The 20,591-nt window shown below is 37.6% G+C and overlaps 1 protein-coding gene across 1 annotated transcript in view; it reads left to right on the forward strand.

Annotated features, from left to right (window-relative positions):
• The first annotated feature begins 6,563 nt into the window (after positions 1-6,563).
• The window catches only part of nol10 (nucleolar protein 10), a 40,621-nt gene continuing 26,593 nt past the window's right edge, over positions 6,564-20,591 (forward strand). Inside the window, exons 1-9 of the mRNA XM_039655786.2 lie at positions 6,564-6,774; positions 8,005-8,050; positions 8,526-8,624; positions 8,728-8,805; positions 10,654-10,691; positions 12,205-12,341; positions 13,672-13,737; positions 15,893-15,953; positions 16,026-16,111. Of these exons, the coding sequence (XP_039511720.2) occupies positions 6,709-6,774; positions 8,005-8,050; positions 8,526-8,624; positions 8,728-8,805; positions 10,654-10,691; positions 12,205-12,341; positions 13,672-13,737; positions 15,893-15,953; positions 16,026-16,111 (677 nt within the window). The 5' untranslated portion in view covers positions 6,564-6,708. The remainder of the gene's footprint in view (positions 6,775-8,004; positions 8,051-8,525; positions 8,625-8,727; positions 8,806-10,653; positions 10,692-12,204; positions 12,342-13,671; positions 13,738-15,892; positions 15,954-16,025; positions 16,112-20,591) is intronic.

Consider the following 20,591-nt stretch of genomic DNA (forward strand, 5'->3'; position numbering starts at 1 on the left):
CGTGTTATTGTATAATAACAACATGCATACATCAAATTATTAGCCAGAAATGTGTCATACTACACAGATGTGAAAAAGGTAAAGACACATGCTCAGAGAGGCTTAAAGTGGAAATACTGTACACATGTGGGGGGACCATGCACACGGAGGCACCTAGCCAATGCACAGGCAATAGACCATTTCACAAGATGTAAACAACACTGGTCCAGAAGCACTTCCTGTTTCAGTTTTTTAACACTACATAAAAGCTGGGATAAAATACAACCAACAGAACATTTCAAACTGAATCAAAAAGTTAAACAAACATCTTTAAGATGTTTTCTTTACATGTGAAATAAAGAAAACAGTTACAAACTGAAACAGGAAGTGCTTCTGGACCAGTGTTGTTTACATCTTGTGAAATGGTCTATAGACACTGGCATCAACGTCAGCAGTGCTGGAGGAACTCAGGGCTTGAGGAGTAAGCTCACATGAGGAACATGTCGCACGTATCCAGTCCACAGAGTGGAATGGCAAGCAAGCAAAGCCACCTGAGTGGGTCCGGTACTAGCTGGTTGAAGTGAGTACATGAGAGGACACAGGCTTCACTCGGAGATAGTAGAATCTGGCGAATATGTTGGGTGTTACCCAGCCTGCAGCTCTGCAGACATCTGTCTGCGAGGCATCATGCACTAGAGCCCAAGAGGACGCCACACTCCGGGTGGAGTGGCCAGTCACACTGAGGGGGCACGGTCGACCTTGCTGCTGGTATGCCCAAGCAATGGCATCCACTATCCAGTGAAACAGCCTTTGCTTGGAGAGAGCCTTTCCCTTTCCCAAAGAGCTGGTCTGAGGTCCTGAAACACTGCGTTCTGTCTACATAGGTGTGGTGGGCGCGTACAGGACAGATTAGTGCCAAGGCTAGGTCTGGCTTTTCCAGGGGAGTGGTGGGAACCTTGGGCACATATCCAGGCCGGGGTCTCAGGATCACGTGATAGAAAGCTGGCCCGAATTCCAGGCACGCTAAGTCAACGGAGAATGCGTGCAGGTCCCCTACCCTCTTGATGGAGGCCAGTGCAACCAGCAGAGCTGTATTCATTGACAGGAATTTAATCTTAAAACCACTGAGAGTTAAAACCACTGAGAGGTCCCAAGAGGGCTGGAGAGGGGGGTGAGGAGGATTCAGTACCCTCGCTCCTCTCAGGAACCTGACAATCAGGTCGTGCTTCGCTACGGACTTACCTTCCACCGTATCATTGTAAAGACACAAGGCGCTCTGATCAAGGGGGAATTTGCATATCATAATTAATAATTGATAATTAATGAAAATCCATACAGATTTGGATCAGACCAGTCTTACATGTTAATAAATCTCCCATTTAGGGAGGTTTTATCAATTTTACCTGTATGCATGCATGTGTGTCTCTGCAATTAACCAGAAATTAATTGTAATCAATTACACGGACTACGTTTTACAAGACAAGTAAAATTAATTAGCTCAATTAATTTATAAAGTTTTTGAAAACAAATTCTGTGGCCACAAGAATTAGTTTTCCTGCTCTATAAACACATACCCTTTAAGGTATCTTTGATTTTGTAGCTTTGTAGCTTTTGGATCGGCATAGCAGGGACCATGTATATGGGCAGACAGTAAATCAGTCAAAAATGAGCATAATTGCATTTAATAAGGCAACTACTTAAGCATTTACTACGTTACAATGATACATGTATTTACAAACATTAAAACACAAACTAAGAGAGGGAGGGAGAGAGAGAGGGTATGTAGAAAAAGAGCATGGAGAGACAGGGTTACATTCACCCAGACAATCACCTTTCTGAAACAACCACAAAAAACTCATCTTAATGCTTCTTAGAAGCGCTAAAAGAAGATATACTTGCAAAGCATATTTGGTCTGTGTGTGTCCCGAACTCCTTGCGTGGCCCGGTCGGATGGAGGTGCTTTCCTGTGCGCGCGGGTCACGTGGAGCGCGGCCGCGGTGTTCTTGCATGGTCTGTCCTTTGTTCCACGGGCGCGGGGCGTCACGTGGAATTCGGCATGAGTGTTTGAGAGGTTTAAAGTCTTTGAGGTGACGTTACCCAAGGAAATAGTTCAGCAAAGTCCGCTTCCTTTCCTGGGAGGCGAACTTGGTAGTAAACTTAAAGAAGAGACGAACAAAAGAAAGGACCCAGGTTTGGATCTGATCTACCTGAGGAGATCACGAGTTACATGTTGCTTGACACGATAGGTTTCCAGCAAGAGGGCGCGCGGAGCCGCGCTCCTTCATTTATCACCTTGGAGAAATCCATCCCCTTCCTGTTGGCTGGAGCCAATCGGGGGAATGGACGTTGCACGCGGGAACTCTCGGTTTATTGTCCTTTGTTCTCTAAAGGGATGCATGTGGGCATGTGTGGGAGCGGTTACAGTTTCGTGTCGATCTTTAATGATGGTAAAACATATTAAAAATACACTTTACTTTATATCTCTGTGCATATTCAGATAGTACACACGACACGTGTCTTCCAGGTAGTAAACACTCTTATGTAAAAGTCAGGGGAATATACAATAACATTTAGAATGTACAATGGAGACATTTATAATTCCCTTTCGTTGCCACGACATCAAAGTCATTTCATTGTGACATGGGGGAAAACACACATAAAAACACATTGAATATATTTTGTTAAGTGTCTTTAAACAAAAAGGAATGCCTTTCTCTTTGTTCAGAGATACATTCTGCCACATTCCAGATGTGTCATAAGAGTCTTGTAACTCGATGCCACTGGGGTAAGTGGCTGAGTGTGTGTGTGTAAGTTCCGGGGGAGGGTTGAGTTGCCTGGCAAAGTCCTTACATCTCCCCCTTTTCATTAGATGAAGTCCTTGCATGGACTTCATCGGACGACACCCATCGCAAAGGACGGATGGCAGGTGGATCGTGAAGGTCAGGTGGCAGGTGACGGTTAGGCTGAGGTTGGGGCTAAGCTTGATGAGGTTCGATGCAGCCTCCAGTGTGGTACCCTTTTCCTGAGGGTCCAGTGGTGGCTGTGGAGGTTTGCATTTCATTGAGTCTCTCGTGCAGCGTGAATGTCAAGTGTCAGGGTGTGGTTTATATCCGTAGAGGTAACCAGCACAGAGTCAGCTGCAGTCCAGGATTGGGCAACAGGTGAGGCGATTAAGGTGTGCAGTTGAGACACGGCTAGGAGGGCTATGTTGCTGGGAACAAGTTCAGTTCGGCTGGGCCCTCCCTTTCACCGTTCATAATTCCAGTTCTGGAATCAGGGTGAAATCGTGGGTTTCACAAATGATGGGATTTGACTCAGGCTCGGTCGCAGCAGGGTAGCTCAGGTCTTGGAGCAAAGGCTGCTGGATGCTGAATTTTAGCAAAGTCATTCTGGCAGACAGTGAACAGTTGTCTCGCTGGAGTTCACTTGTCTGGTTCAGTAGAATGCTGTGAGCGTTGTGGATCTGTCACAGCTCCTTTCAATTTCTCGATGGTCTGTGATGAGGTACTCTGTGTTGTGAGTTACCTTTTGGCTGTGGGATTTTAGTTTGTTTTGTTGCTGTCAAATTAAAAAGGAAATTGCTTTACATTGAAAAAGTAATCCAAATAAATTAATCTAAACCACATTTATAATGGACAACTTATAACAGTGAGCAAATACATTTCCGCAATGATGCCATTGTCTCATTGGTCAGAATTCTCCAAAAGAGGTTGGACTAACTTTTAAGTTAAAGGTCCGAACAAAGGAACAAGACCTCAGAGTTCGTTCAGTTCGTTCTCTCTAAAACAGCAAGAGAGTGTTCTGTTCGTGCTTCTCTCTGAAAACAACAATAGAGCTTCGTCTAGAAAATCATAAGAAACCACGACATCGACCAGACCAAATTCGACCAGCAGACAATTAACCCTTCAAGATCGGGGTTAAAACAGCTCATTCAAGCCATCTAACTCGTCTCACTTTCATTTCTTTTCTTTATTTTCTTTTTCGTAAAAGTCTCGTTTCAAAGTTAAGTTTGCTGCAAAGTTTCGTTTTTGAACGTCTCTCCTGCAATGCGCTTCGAATTGTAAAGACTTTCATTCGCCTGCTAATGAAAGAGGTCTTTTATCCTCCACCTTTTAATACCCCAGATCAGGAACGACTGAACCTGTTATGTCCAGTTCGGGCATTAGATGCCTACGTTCACAGAGCTGCCCTGTGGCGTAACTTTGAACAATTATTTGTCTGCTTTGGGTCACTCAAGAAAGAGTCCCCTGCATCTAAACAGGTTATGAGCAAATGGATAGTCGAGGCTATATCATTAGCTTATGAAGCGGCTGAACAGCTTTCACCTATGGCTGTTCGGGTCCATTCTACTAGAAGTATGACGGCCTCTACGGCCTTTATTCCGAGTGTTTCCCTTCTCGATATTTGTAATGCGGCAGGATGTCCTCTCTGCAAATATTTCTCAGATTTTATGACCTTGGCCTCTCCACTCCTGGGGCTAGGTTGCTTGCTTCTTAGTGTGCGCAAGGACTTCACACAGAATGGGCATTTCTCAGCATGGCTTAGTGGGTATGGGGTTCCCATCGCGTTTGACAACGCAGCTCGAAGTTCCCTTGAAAGGGAACGTTTAGGTTACGTATGTAACCCTGGTTCCCTGAGAGGGAACGAGAGCTGCGTTCACCTGCCATACTTCCTGCATGCCCTGATCGACTTGCTTCAGGCCTTTCACAGAAGCTGTCGCGGTCTGATCTCAAGGGTGCTTTATAGTTTCCTGGTCCTACTCTCTCATTGGACTGATTGTACAGACGCTTCACGACGCAATCACGCAGAGCGTTCCCATCGCGTTTGACAACGCAGCTCTCGTTCCCTCTCAGGGAACCAGGGTTACATACGTAACCTGAGACGTTTTCAAATGTCTTTGTATTTCCCTTTAAAGTTTTCTGAATAAAAAAATAAAATAAAATACTATTCTTAACCTTTACAAACATAAAACTTTTCTTAAGGTATTCTTCTTTGTCACATATACAAAAATATATTCTGGCCAATTTTCAACATTTTATTCACTGTTCTAGAAACATGTTTGACACAACTTTGTTAAATCGCTGGACCCTCTTATTTAAATAAAACTCTGTGATGACAGATGTACCTTGAATTTTGACCCTGTTATAGTAAAAGCACAAAGAAGATTTAATCTGGTTGCAGAGACATTGAGAGGCAGAGCACTGCTTGCTAAGGCGGAGGGCATTTCCAGGTTAAAGAGTAACTAAACCCCTGGTCAGAGCCCGACTCCACCCACTAGCAATATTTGAAAAATGCTGAAAAAATGGGCAGACCCCAGCGGGGCCAGGGGGCGTGCACCTGAGACCCGCCGTGAGTGACAGCTGCTGTCAGACTCTAAAATAGAGCGAGACTGGAGGGACGCAAGTAGCTGCCTTTGCAACAGAGCGGCCATTTGAAGTCGAGGACTTTTCTCCCTCACCTTCACCTGAAGTGGATGAGGGTGAAATGTATGTAGACACAGGGCCAAATCCATTCGAGCCACTGGCTCAAACTGCGGTCTTAACTCCCGCATCGCGACCGGCATCTGATGAGTTTTGTCGTCGAGTTGATCTCATAGCGCGCGCTCTGTGGGCATATATTCATATTGATATTCTGCCGCTATGTGAAAAAATCCAGCAAAATGCACCGGCTCGTTTGTCGACCCCAGAGGATTAACTTTATCCTAACCATAAATTGTGATTAAAATATCCATGATCACTCACATCAAGACGCCGCTGCGGTGGAGGAGTCCATGCAGGAGGAGCAGTGTTTGGCACTGCGTGTGGAGCTGTGTGGAGAAGCCCATGTCCACCTCTATTCCGTTACTATCCTGATCGTGATCACTGTACTAAACACTGATAAATCTATGCTAACTTGAAGCTATCCTAACTGTACTATGCTACTAGAGCACAAAATAATCTAAATTATCTATATAATGCTATGCTAAATAGATGCAACAATACTCTATCCTGATTGTTTTCAAAAATAATCTAAATAACTATATAAATGCTATGCTAACTAGATGCTAATATATGCTATCCTGATCGTTTTCAATACTCATAAATCCAACTCCTGACTCCCTACATTAGTTTTGACGGAACCAGATGCTTTTATACAAGGGGCTGCCAAGGGCGTGGTGAGCATGCACCAAGGGCGTGACAGAGTGGCGTCTGAGAGTTCACTACGTCAGCAAGTACCCCTACTGCAGGAGCTTTCCGTTTAACCTGAAGAGGGCAGCACTCAGACGTTTTTACACCATATATTTGAAAATCAAAACACTTTATACTCAATTGTCAAAAAATGTACTCGAATCAATGAACAGCATTTATGAAGCTCCATTTACAGATCATTAACTAAAAAAAGTTGTTTTGGTGTTTAGTTACCCTTTAACATACCCTGCACTCTCTCTAAATGTGGACAACAAAATGTGTAGGTCAGTCGATAAAATTCTCTTCAATTTCATTTGGAAGAACAAAATACATTATGTTATGATGTCTATGGTTTTCATCATATTGTCATATTAGACTTGTGAACGCTAGGAACTATTCTCGCCGGATGTGTTTCCACACGAACTTTATCCATTTTCTCCTCACTTCCTGTTGTGGGTCCACGTGGGTTTTGTGCTGATGTTCTCGTCAGCTAACAGTAGTTGTTCAGCTTTTACATGACTTTATGTGATATGTTTAAAATCTCCGTCTGAGCGCTTTCGAGATGCAGGTGTCTAGTGTGAATAACGTGAAGATATATAATCTGAGTCACGGGAAATCTCTTCCGGAGGTAAAACTCTTCTTCTGTGTGTTATTCTGAAGCGTGTTGGGTAAATAACAGTGACAGTAAACATTGTTGTGTAAAACCTCATCATGTGCCTCTGAATCAGACATCTAACCCGCATAGCTTAATAGTTTTACTCATTTTACCTGTCAATTACAGTTAGTTTTATGACCCCTCTTCAATAATGTGTTTCAGAAATTATGAACAATAAGCCTGTTTTCAATACATGTAACGTTAAAATAATTATTTCATTTCCACTTTATTTGTATTGTGTATATACACAGCTAGTCTGAGTTTACATTCCAGACAATTAATAAATCACCATAAATATTAAAGTTATTCTACTACAGAAAGTAATATTTTACGTTATGTGTGTCAGTGTTGTCGCGTTTATTTTATGATGTGATGATGATGATGATGATGATGATGCTAATATACATGTCATTATGTTTAATTTAAACTTTAGTTTTTAACAATTATGAATGAACCTCATGTAATGTTTACTTGTAGAACTTGAACAAATCTGTGCTTTTGTTATTTTTATAATTTAAAAATTAATGTAATTCTCTCTCTCTCTTTATATATATATACACATACATACATAATGTGTGTGTGCATAGATTATCGGTAAAAAGTTTGTAACTATTACAAAAATATATTACTATTTTAATGTTTTTGAAAGAAGTCTCTTCTCGTCCATGCTGCATTTATTTGAACACAAGTACAGAAAAACATTAATATTGTGAAATATTATTACAATTTAAAAAAATGGCTTTCAATTTGGAAATATTTTGAAATGTAATTTATTCAGTCTTCAGTGTCACATGATTTTTTTATTATCAATTTTGGAAACATTTGTGCCGCTTTATATTTATTATAACCTTTGATACTTTTTCCAGGACTCTGATGAACAAAGAGTATTCTACCGCTTCGTTTTTAAGAAATTAATACTTTTATTCAGCAAGGATGTGTTAAATTGATAAAAAGTGATAGTAAAGATGTTGTTGTTAGAAAAGACTTGTTTTGACTGTTTTGATTCATTTAACTTTTTATTAATCTATTATTCCTGACAAAAACATCGTTATAGAAAAATATTAAGCAGCAAAAACTGACTTCAACAGTGATTATAATCAGAAATGAGCATTTTTTGAGCATCAAATCATATCATACAATCTTGTATCTTGATTCATCAATTATCAAAATTGTTCAAGTCCTAATTGCACATGTGTATTTCAGTGGCTGTCTGATCGAAAGAAGAGAGTTTTACAGAATAAGGATGTCGGTGAGAAACTTCAACATTTTATGTTAAATAATGCTATTAACAATCATTTTTGTGAAATGTGTTAAAACCAGTTTAAATGTGATTATAATTTAAGGCACACTTTAATTTAGTGAAATGCGCATCACTTTTTGTTGGCGTATATTTTGAAAGGACACGTCAAGTGCCTGTTATATGAATGATGTTGATTAGTAACTTTTATTTGTAATGTGAAACTTGTGTGTGTGTGTGTGTTCCCCTGTGATTCAGTTATACCTTGACAATATCACCGTTATTAATAACAATCATGTTTACATATTTCTATGGCCTATATAGTATGATCATTTTCTTTTAATTGCAGCTTAAAGCAGACTTCTTAAATGATAATTTGATGTTTTAGTTATACCTCTGTCCCCTTCTCTAGCACACTCTCTCTCACACTTTCTCCTGTAGAGCATTAACACAAAGACGTGGTTATTAATGTGTGTGTGTGTAATAGACATCCAGAGGAGGATCGAGCTCATTCAGGATTTTGAGATGCCGACGGTCTGCACCTCCATCAAAGTGTCCCGCGATGGCCAGTTCGTTTTAGCTGCGGGTCTGTATCTTCACCACTTTAACTGTGCTTTTTTGTTTATATGCTGAATATAGAGTGGGAACAGATGAAAGATGAACATTAAACTCTTTTTGAATGCTTTCAGGCACATACAAACCTAGAGTCCGATGCTATGACACTTACCAGTTGTCTCTGAAGTTTGAGAGGTGCCTGGACTCTGATGGTAAGTGTTATAATAACGGTAACGGTATTTTTTTTTTTTTAATTGACAAGAAGTAACATACAAAACTCTCGCAAGGGATAGAATGTACAAAAGTATTAACCAAGCAGAAAACAACAATAAAGAAAAAAAATAAATAAATAAAATAACAAAGAAGGGGCTACTACAAAACACACAAGTCAAAGGCAAAATAGAAAATCACATTTGGAGCGGCACACACAAGGGAGATTAATCAAAACAGTAATTTCCTGGATATATCACTATACATTTTCCTTGCAATTTTAGTAGATTTTACATTTTTCAGTGAGGTAACAAACAATTTAAAATCGTTTATAAGCCAAACAAAGGAAGGCTTAGAACATCTCCACTTACTGCAATGAATATGATATTTACCCATAAGAATGATCATATTCACTAAATCTGATACTGATGAATCTATATTATCCATATAAAAGAGGATGTGTGGCAAGATGAGAGTAGAGATATTATCAATCTTGAGTGACAGCCAATTATGTAGCTCAGACCAGAAACTATTAGACACGGGGCAAAAAAAAAACAAAAAAACATGTGTTCCAGAGTCTCATCAGCCAAGTCACAAAAAGCACAAGGATCTACTTCAAATTTAAATCTTTTTTTAAGAAAGTCAGCGACAGGGTATATCTTATAAATTATTTTAAAGTGAGTCTCTTTGACTTTTGGGGACATGGGCCATTTAATGAATTTAAAATGTAATTTTTTAATGGACAATGCACCCATATTCAGAACCTGTACACACAATCCTCTGTTATAATCAAAAAACAATTTCGATTTCAAAGCATCATTAATATATTTATTATTGCATTTACGGTCAACTAGCGCACAATCATTAATAACTAATTTTGGTAAAGTTGGTAAGGGTCTTGTATTGGTATAAAACAGTGTGCTTTGAATTGACAGTAATAAAGGTACCGGTATTGCTTTACAGATCTTAAGGTAGTCTCTATTTGTACAGTTTAAATTATATTTGTCTAAGAAAGACTTATATTCCAAAAAATTACCATTGTCATCTATAACATCATTCACAAACACAATGCCCTTTTCATACCAATCATGCCAGAACAATGATTTCCTATTGATAATAATAACCCTATTGTTCCATAAGGTGGATCCATGCGGAGAAAAGTTATGGGCGAATATCATTTTCCAATATTGGAGAATTTGTTTGTGGAAGTTTGATAATTTAACAGGAATTTTGGTCACCTCAAAATCACATTGCAAAAGAAAATCAAGCCCCCCTACTTTTAAATAGATGTCTGGGTATGTGAAACCACATAGAATCTGGTTGCGACAGAAATGTTTTTAACCAGTTAATCCTGAAGGTCCCGAACATTGCTTCAAAATCCAAAGCTTTAATCCCACCCATGTCATACTCTTTAACAAGCTGTGATTTCTTAATTTCCTAAGTTTTATTTTTCCACAGGAATTGGAAAATGATTGAGTTGGCTTTCTTAACATTGCCAGATGAAACATACAAGGAATGACATGGATAAATTACTTTTGAAATACCTTAACGGTATAACGCATGCAAATATGATGTTAGACATGGATAAATTACTTTTGAAATACCTTAACGGTATAACGCATGCAAATATGATGTTAGCCTCATGTTCTATGTGCTAGTTGCAGTGGTCTAGGGTTTCAGGTGCTGCTGCTCTGTGATGGTCTCTGTAATAAAAGCCCAGTGCACTGAATATTTAATGAGACTGTCCACACCACCTGAGTGTTGATTAATGTGCTGCTGATTACCAATAACACAACAGATGATGGGAAAGCTGATGCTTGATGATGACATTGGTTTTATTCCCCTCACAGTGGTGGCGTTTGACATCCTATCAGACGACTACTCTAAGGTAAAATCCAAACGCCCTTTATATGCCTGTTATTTTATTGTTGTTCACAGATCTGCAGAATCCAAGCCTTAAAATCCCCCTGTGGCCAGTCATGTTATAGTATTTTTTGTTAAAAAGCGGCGCGCACGCCTCACGTGAGCAGGGATTATATGCTCGGAGAATGGACACTGCACTAGTGATATAAAACACACACACACACACACGGGTCTGTTAACTTGAGCAATATGTTTTAATAAGGACTATTTTTAATAGTCGTCTCACTGACAAATTAGGGTAGATTTAATTAAATAAAAACAAAATTTAAATAAACTAAAAACGAAGTTTAAATAAATAAAAACGAAATTTAAATAAATAAAAAACGAAACTTAAATAAATAAAACATTGCAACGAAATTTAAATAAATAAAAATGAAATTTAAATAAATAAAAACAAAGTTTAAATAAATAAAAACGAAATTTAAATAAATAAAAAACGAAACTTAAATAAATAAAACATAGCAACAAAATTTAAATAAATAAACAAAGAAATTTAAATAAATAAAAATGAAATTTAAATAAATAAAAACTAAATATAATTAAATTAAACATAAAAAACGAAATTCAAATTAATAAAAACTAAATTTAAATAAATAAAAACGATAATAATTATAAAAAACAAAGAACTTAAAATATAGAACAAAAGAAATTAAAATAAAGTAAAGCGAAATTGTGATGTCCCAGTAAAATTTCCCAGTCTCGCTGTAGATTATTTTAAATTGATAATAACGGGTAAAAATTTTGTTTCCATCCTTTTTTCCACAATGTCAAAGCAACGCAGCTCAAAATACAAGCTCAGTCATGCCCTTCTGTCCATACAAACTCCGCTGCGCTCTAGCCGGAGAATACTCCCGTTGCAGGAACACTTGTCCAAGAAGCAGCAAATATATTTATTAAGTAGCTAATATGAAGTAATATGTTAAGTATTATATTTCACCAGATGTTATAGTCGTATAGCGCGAATGAGAACTGTTTTAAGTGAGATGCCAAGCGTCCAAAAAAACAAAACAATATTCTAATGTCATATTTTCAAATCGAATACCAACCCGCTGAATGAATATTCGAATATCGTCCAGCCCTAGTTGACGATCACACATGGATCTGATTGGTTACAAGGTAGTTTGTGACGTCAGAAACACCAGCGATTTCACACTGTGTTTTTGAGTCTGTCTTTGGTTCACTGCAGTTTAAGGAGAAAATACTCAGCAATGCTGTCGACTTATGAACTTACAAATATTAAAAACACCACATAGACATATAAACAACAATAAAAGCTGGGTTTTCACCACAGGGGGGCTTGATGCTAACACAGGGGTACACTAAATTTTTTTAAAGTCTATGAAGGGAACAGGGAAGAATTGACGAGTGCAACGCCCGCTTCATGGATTTTTAAATCAGTTAAATATCATCAGTTTATGTTGTGATGTGACAAATGTTGATGTAAAGTGATGTGATCAGTCTGTTTTTGTGTGTCCCAGTTGGTGTTTCTGCACATGGACCGCAGTGTGTCGTTCCACTCTCAGCACGGGCACTACTATAAGACCCGCATCCCCAAGTTCGGCCGAGACTTCTCCTACCACTACCCGTCCTGCGATCTCTACTTTGTTGGTGCCAGGTAAAAACAGAGACTGTTCACACCAAGAGCAAATGAAGAGTTCAGTTGCAAAATCCTCTAAATGCCATTTGAAATTTTCTTCTTTAATGATGATTTTTATCAAACTTGTATATTCAAGTTCAGTAATTTCACTTAAATAACAATTAATAGGTAATCTTCATTGCCATTTAAGTGAAATCACTGAACTTAAATATACAAGCTTGACATAAATCATCATTAAAGAAGAAAATTTCAAATGGCATTTAGAGGCTTTTGCATCTGAACTCTTCAAATACTGTTGTCATGATGCTGAATATTCCTTTCATGGTTGTCTGGGATTTATGATTGGTCAAACGTGGGATTTTGCAGGCTTGTATTTGTGTAATCAACCTGCAATTTTTTTTATTTCCAATTTTATATTTGAATTCCATTACATTTCATTCTGCTCACTTTTTCTTTTCTTTTTCTGCTGTTAGTATGGGATCAGCAACGTTATTAGTAATACTTGTGCTAACATTATTAATGTACAAACTAAGTACTAGAACATAAATAATACATTTGTTACAGTATTTTTTTTAATCTTTTTTAATAAAATCCAGCTGTTCATGTTAGTTCACAGTGCGGTACCATTATGTTACCACAACTTTTGGTTTTAATGTATTGGTAAATGCTGAAATTAACATTAACTAACATTAATAAATGCTGAAGAAGTATTTTTCATTGTTAGATCATGTTATCTAAAATGGTTAACAAATGAAACCTTAATGTAAAGCGTTACCTATTTCTCCATTAATTAAGACCACTTTTATTAAGCAATTTGCTTTTGATTAAATTGATCAAACGTGACAGTAAAGACATTTTTAGGTTACAAACGATTTCGATTTAAAATAAATGCTGCAGTTTTTCACAATATTACAGTTTTTGATCAAATAAATGCAGATGAGACTTCTCTCAAAAACACATCTTACTGATCCCAAGCTTTCGACCCGTAGTTTAATATTTCATATCCATTTATTTACGTGTCTGTGTCATAAGCGATCAGTAATGCATAAGCTATGCTGATATCAGATCAGTACATAAACGCATTAAGTGAAATATTTATAATCAGATGATGGATGAAAAATGTGAGCTGATTTGCTGGAACGACTGACGTCTGTTGTCTGACATGAACACTTTTTCAGTTCACTCTCGACGTCAATGGACATCTTATCTTCGATTTGCTTTGATTTTTTTCGTGGCAATTTAATGATATTTAACGATCCATTACAAATTATAGACGTACACGTGCCTGTGCAAATCCCCTTTAACTCTTAATGTTGTGTCCTCTCTTGTTTTCCTAATGCGTGTGCAGCTCAGAGATCTACCGGCTGAATCTTGAACAGGGCAGATTCCTGAACTCCTTAAAGACAAACGCAGCGTGAGTATCTCTCCGCCAGAGGGCGCCGTTCACTTCACCAACACACACACCAACACATTGATTAAGGAAAAGGGCTGTAACAATATATCGCAATAAAAAATGCAGCATTATGTATCGTGGATAGTGACTATTGTGTATTATTCACCCAAAATGAAAATTTCGGTAACATTTTACTTGAAGGGGTGTGCATAAGACTGACAGGACACATGCCAGGAATATGAAGGTTTTATGCATATTTATGACAACTGTCATTAAGTGTCATTCGCTCAATTATGATGTTTTTAATGCAAATATGACATTGAGATGTCTTTGTAATGACACCTTGACATAAACCAATACATCATAACCTGTCAGTGTCTTTTTCATGACAACTTGACATTACTAAGACAACACAGCCTGTCATAAATGTGACATTGCAGATCTAATTATCAAACTTAAACATATGGGTAAACTTTACATTAAACTGTCATGTGGTTGGTTTTCATTGGCTGCCATGAGGCAATTATAACATTTTAATGACAAATTCAATATGTACCACTGTAGTTGAGGTCACGAAAAATATTCATGACGCAGTTATAATGGCCTCATGACAGCCAATGTCAAAACCAACCAGATGACAGTTTGATGTAATGTTAACACGTAAAGCTAAGGGGTTTCTTTAAGGGATAGTTCACTTTGAAATGAATTTTTGATATGTTTTAGCTTACCTCAAGGGCATCCAAGATGTAGGTGTCTTTGTTTCCACAGTATTTTCAATTTTGATATTTTTAGGTCAAACCGTTTTCGTCTATCAGTCATATAATGGAGGTCTGTGGTCACCACCTCAAAGAGCATGCACAGAGAAGCCCAAATTAAACATGATTTAATGACTCGTAAATGTAAGTTCACATTGACGGCCTAAGACACGGAACGAGCGGTTTGTGTGAGAAAACGAACAGTATTTATATCTTTTTTACCTCTTGTAACCACAGCCACATCCAAATGATCTGAAGGCATGGGCGCTTCGGTCTGTGCAAGCGGCGGAAGAAAAATCAACGTTGTTTATTTTATTTTATTTATTTATTTTTATACGATACGATATTTTAAACGATATAAATACTGTTCGTTTTCTCACACGTCTGTGCATGCTCTTTGAGGTGGTGACCATAGACCTGCATTATATGACTGACAGACAACAACGGTTTGACCTAAAAATATCAAAATTGAAAATACTGTGGAAACAAAGACACCTACATCTTGGATGCCCTTGAGGTAAAATAAAACATACCAAAAATTAATTTCAAAGTGAACTATCCCTTTGAGTTTGATAATTAACCTGCTATGTCATGTTTATGACAGGTTGTGTTATCTTAGTAATGTCAAGTTGTCATGACGAATACACTGACAGGTTATGATGTATTGGTTTGTCAAGTTGTCATAACAAAGACATCTCAAACAATGTCATATTTGTATTAAAAATGTCATAACTGACACTTAATGACAGTTGTCATATACATGCATAAACCCTACTTCATATTCATAACATATGTCCTGTCATTATTATGAAAGAGTCATGTTAGTCTTATGCACACCCCTTCAAGTAAAGTTTTAAACTACTTTATATAATGTTGAGTATAACGTAAAATAATACAATAGGTGAATATTTGTGGGTCCTGATGATGCCAAATGTTTCCAGTAAAAAGTGGCCTATGTTATTTTAAACATATCTAGTCAGAGACTGAGTGCATATATATATATATATATATATATATATATATATATATATATATTAGTTTATAATAATTCTTTATTTTCTGCTTTGGTTTCCAACACCAAATCCAAACCTATTCATTTACACACGATACATTTTTTTTTGGTTTACCTTTTATCATATGTCTTGGAGTATCACAATAATATTATATAATTAGTTCAGTATCGAAATCTTGTCATGAGGGTATTGTTACACTCCTAATAAGAAATGTATACTTTTAGTAATGGTAATTTTCTTTACGTTTTTAGTGCGTTGTCTAGCTGTGTGACACGCACATTTAAAACAACACATATTTTCTCTCAATTAAAGAGCGACTGCAACAATAACATTCAAGAAAGGAATAGAAAATGCGTTTATGACGGTTTGAGATTTCACTGTCTTGATAAATTTGTCTTATTTTCTCAGAGAAATCAACGTGTGCGACATCAACCCCGTTCATAACTTGTTTGCTGCGGGAACATTAGAGGTATGTGTTGATGCCAGGAGACCGACTGATGTTTGTGCTGCTGTGTATCAATGAGTGTGTGTGTTTGTGAAGGGCAGAGTGGACTGCTGGGATCCTCGTGTCCGGGGGCGAGTGGGCATTCTGGACTGCGCTCTCAGCAGCATCACTGACGCCACTGAGTGAGTTTCATTCATGAACAGACATAGTTCAGTGTTCAGCCAAGAATGAGCCATTTGTCATTGTTTACTCTCCATCTCGTCTATCTATACTCGCGTGATTATGTTTTTCTGGCGACTCATAAGATGTGTTGTGCAATGAAAATGTTAAACGACTGTTAAACAGGTTCAGTCTCTTTATCACATGGCTTCAGAAGACCTGAGATATAATAATAATAATAATAATACGTTTAATTTATAACGCACTTTTCATCCAAGGATCTCAAAGTGCTACAGGTTAAAAACAATAAAAGATAAACAGTTCTTTAAAAAGAGAGGAAAAAAAAAAGAAAGAGGAAAAAACTAAAGAAAAAAAATAACATCTAAAGGGTATCAAAATGTCACATTACACATACTAAGTTTGGGAAAAGTACAGTTTTTTTTTTATGTGTCTGAAAGATGTCTCTCCTGCTCACCGACGCAGCATTATTTGATCAAAAACTTCAGTAATATTTTTAAATACTATTGCGATTTAAAGAAGAGTGAAGAGTGTCATTGATGTATATTGACAACATGTTTTTGAGGCACTGATCATTGTAGCCAATCACAGACGTATTTGATGAGCTCATGAACACATTGGCCAATCGGAGGTGTTTACGATTCCGCCCAACAGCGCTAAAAGAGGCACGTTTTACATTTTTGTACCGGATCGGGACTTATGACAACAACACTATAATCGTCCTATCGTCAGCCTGTGTGATCGACGATACACGATATTATCGTGAGGGGGCGGGGCTAACTTATTTGATTATTAACTTGATTATTTAGCCTACTCATTAATTTGCTTGTTTTATTAGCCTACTTCATTTTATATACGAGAATTTTTTTTCTATTTTGCTAGCAAAGGTGGAGTGTTTATTAATAGGATCAGGTTATTTCCTGGTATAGTGAGTTAAAAAAAAGAACCTAATCCTTTTGTTTGTCAACGGGAAATTTACGGACACATTAGCCTATCCTCATGCCGTTACATGAAGCATTTTGACTAGGGCCTATTTCTGCACGAGATGAAAACACGTTTTAATAATTTCTTGGGTCAGAAAGAGTCGGAGTTTGCGATATGTGCCCCCCTACCAGTGCGCTCTCTGCCTGGATGCACTTCAGCACGAAGTACGCGGGTTAATGTGTTTTAAATGCCGGGAGAAACCAGAGCAAGGGCCAAACGTCTAGCTGAGTCGATCGGTTTATACTTATGACTTGACTCTGATAAAGGAAAACGGGTTAATGCGTTTACATGACCACATGCATTGTCAAGTTTATTCAACATAATCGGGTTAAGAACGTCGTCGCGCTCAATCTCTGAAAGTGAAAGTAAAAACGGACTGCTTTCGGCATCTGCATTAACGCCGCGTTCCCTCAGAGACGACGATGATAACGGTAACTATAATACTATTTTAGTGATATTATTATTATTAATACTATTTAGTAATTGTATTGTTTTTAGTGTTAGTGTCATTAAACGTTTTGTTAATGTGTTATGGAAACAAATACGATGCCGTTTTCATCTTGGATCTGTAGGAAATTGAATTTTGCGTCTGTTAAAACGAGCACACTTGATAATTTGTGAATGGATCACCTTGCAATTAAATTTTGATGTGGGATGTTTTTTAGTCTGTTTTAAAAACATTCTCTTAGAGGAGTCCTCATTAGTGCGTGTCGGTGTTGCAAAATTTGTTATGAGGTGATGTCGTTGTAAATTTAGGCAAGGCAAATTAATTGTAGTTCCTAATATTAATTTAATAACAATACTAGCTTTATAATAATATTAATAGGCCTAATAATAATAATTTAATACATTATTTATGGTAAAACGAGCCAATTATCGTATTGATATCGTCAAAGGCATCTGCCATCGGCGATATCTCAGACTATCGTCGATACACGATACTATCGTCTATCGGCACAACCCTAGTGTGGCGATACACCTATTCGTATTGAACCGTTCGGTATGTGACTTTCGATTTGGTTTTCGGTACGCATTTTAATTTAAACCCAACGAACCGTAAGGTTGAAATTAAAAATGCGTACCGAAAACCAAACCGAGAGTCACTATTTAGTCGCTAAAGTCGCTAAATAGTTGGACTATTTTTCCTGTCGACCACGTGCGTGGGAAGCGCGCTCATAATATAAGAGACGCTAGTGTGACCACAACACTGCTCAACAATAAATGGCAAATGAATAAAAGTGTAATTTAAGTGTTTGTATAGCTACAAAACAGTTAATTATTACCTTCATATTAGGCTAATGATGCTTAGTAGTCTAAAACTAGACTCCCACAGTTTACAGCATTAGTTAAGAGATTTGATTTCCTTGAGAAAAATTGCCATTTATTGTAACTGATATCCAAAATAATCGATATTGAATCGAATTGCAAGCTTGTGAATCGAAATCGAATCGAATTGTGAAATTTGTCTCAATACCCAGCCCTAATAAATAGAGAGTCCATAAAAGCAACGGGACAAAGTTTTTTTTTTTCAACAACGTTTTTCAGGAATTAGGTGATTCAGATTTGTCTTGGCACAGCTACTAGAAGATGTACAACTGTCAGACTGTCGTCACACTCAGTTTGAGCCTGCGTAGTCGCTCAGACATCAAATCAACGGGGTCGCTGTGTCCATTTCTTTTACCGTCTATGGTCAGAAGCCGGTTTTGCATTAGGTGGAGATAGGGGCAAATTACACTTGCTGTGTACAAAAAAACGTCCTGCGGTTAAAGGAGAACTCCGGCGAACAATGAACCTTTGGTCTAATAAAACATCGGTGCCTAGTCAATCGTTCTCTGAGATTTGTTTTCATGATAATCGAATGTAAAGAGTTTTATCTCTAAAAACTGTTTAGCGTATAATGCTAGTACTGGGGGCATTGACTAAGTAAAAGAAATCGCTGGTTTATACCACCAAAAAGGCTCAAAATAGCCTCACACTCACACAGTAACATAATGAGGCTCCATACATGCAAAACGAAGCATTGAGAACTTTGTAAGTGTACAGACCGTTTAATAAGAAGATACTTTATGAAGACAGTTCACTTCGCGTATACAGACAGGAGCCATCTTAAAAAATAGTCTCGATAAGTCAATCCCCGAAGCGGTTCATACAGTTCAGAAGTTCGCTGAACTTCATACAGCTCAGATCACTCAGCACGTCGTTCGGGGATCGACTTATCGAGACAAATCTCAGAGAACGGTTGACTATGTACCGATGTTTTATTAGACCAAAGGTTCATTGTTCGCCGGAGTTCTCCTTTAATGTGAATAATGTTAACAACACTGTGAGGAAGTTAGCTGTCACACATAAAGAGTAAAAAAGAGAAGGGCTTTAAATGGTATATTTCGAGCTACATCGACAACTTTGAGGGTGAGTTTTCTCTCATATCGTGCGAAATCCGACTACTAGCGAATCAATTTTCTAAAATCGTTGTCTCAGTTTCTGAGAAAATGAATTTTATTAAAGTTTTGCCGCTCTACACTTTGCCTGCAGAGCACGCTATGCGGAAGTAAAGAAGCAGGCTGAGATCCTATCGGACGTATGTCTGCAGGGTTCGTGCATAGAGCCTACTGCTGCCCTCAAATGTTAATCTGAACTAAAATACACCTTTGTTTATAACTACTACAATATTACATTTCATTCTGTCAAAGGAGCCGTTTTGTTTTATAAGCTCCTAAGAAAAGTCGAGTATAGCTCCATCATTGCTCAAAGTAAATCATACTCATACTTTCTGTTGGTTTTAATAAAATATAATTTAAAAAAAATTAAATCAAGGAAATTTCTCTCTCTGCCATTTTTTTCTTTTTACTGTACCGAACCGTGACACAAGTACGGAAGCCCTGAACCGCAACCTAAAAAAAAAAAAAGTCAGTAAAAAAAAAAAAAAAAAAAAAATCTGTAAAAAAAAAAAAATCTAGCATTTCGAGATTAAAGTCGAAATGTTCCACTGGCTCAGAGCGCGCGCGTGTGTCTATGTGTGAAGTCGAACTGCCATGGATAAACACAAAATAGTAGCTTTTTACTTTTATCTGAATTACTTATCTTACTTTATCCTTATAAAATATAATGCGCCGGAATAGACTTTAGCCTATAGGAAAACCAACACGGAAAACACTTTTCAGACTGGATGGAGCAATCCAGCTTTATGAATAATGAATGAATGAATAGGGCATTTATATAGCGCTTTCAAATATGCCTACACTCAAAGTGCTTTACAATCATATCAGAGAATCTCTCCTCAACCATAAGTGGTTATTAAATCTTAGGAAATCACAGGATCCGGCCAAATGATTGGATACAGAATGATGCACTTAAAATGTATCCAGAGCGAATTTACGTTGAAGAGGGAGACCGAACAGTACTGTTGTGTTCTCGACCCAGATAGTGTTGACTAGACGAGCACGAAAACACCTCAGAAACACTGCCACTAGCACGTGTGACGTGTGTAGAATTTTGTTGAAA

Source organism: Pimephales promelas, chromosome 15, assembly GCF_988280905.1.
Source record: "Pimephales promelas chromosome 15, fPimPro1.hap1.1, whole genome shotgun sequence".
In the NCBI taxonomy this organism is placed as follows: Eukaryota; Metazoa; Chordata; class Actinopteri; order Cypriniformes; family Leuciscidae; genus Pimephales; species Pimephales promelas.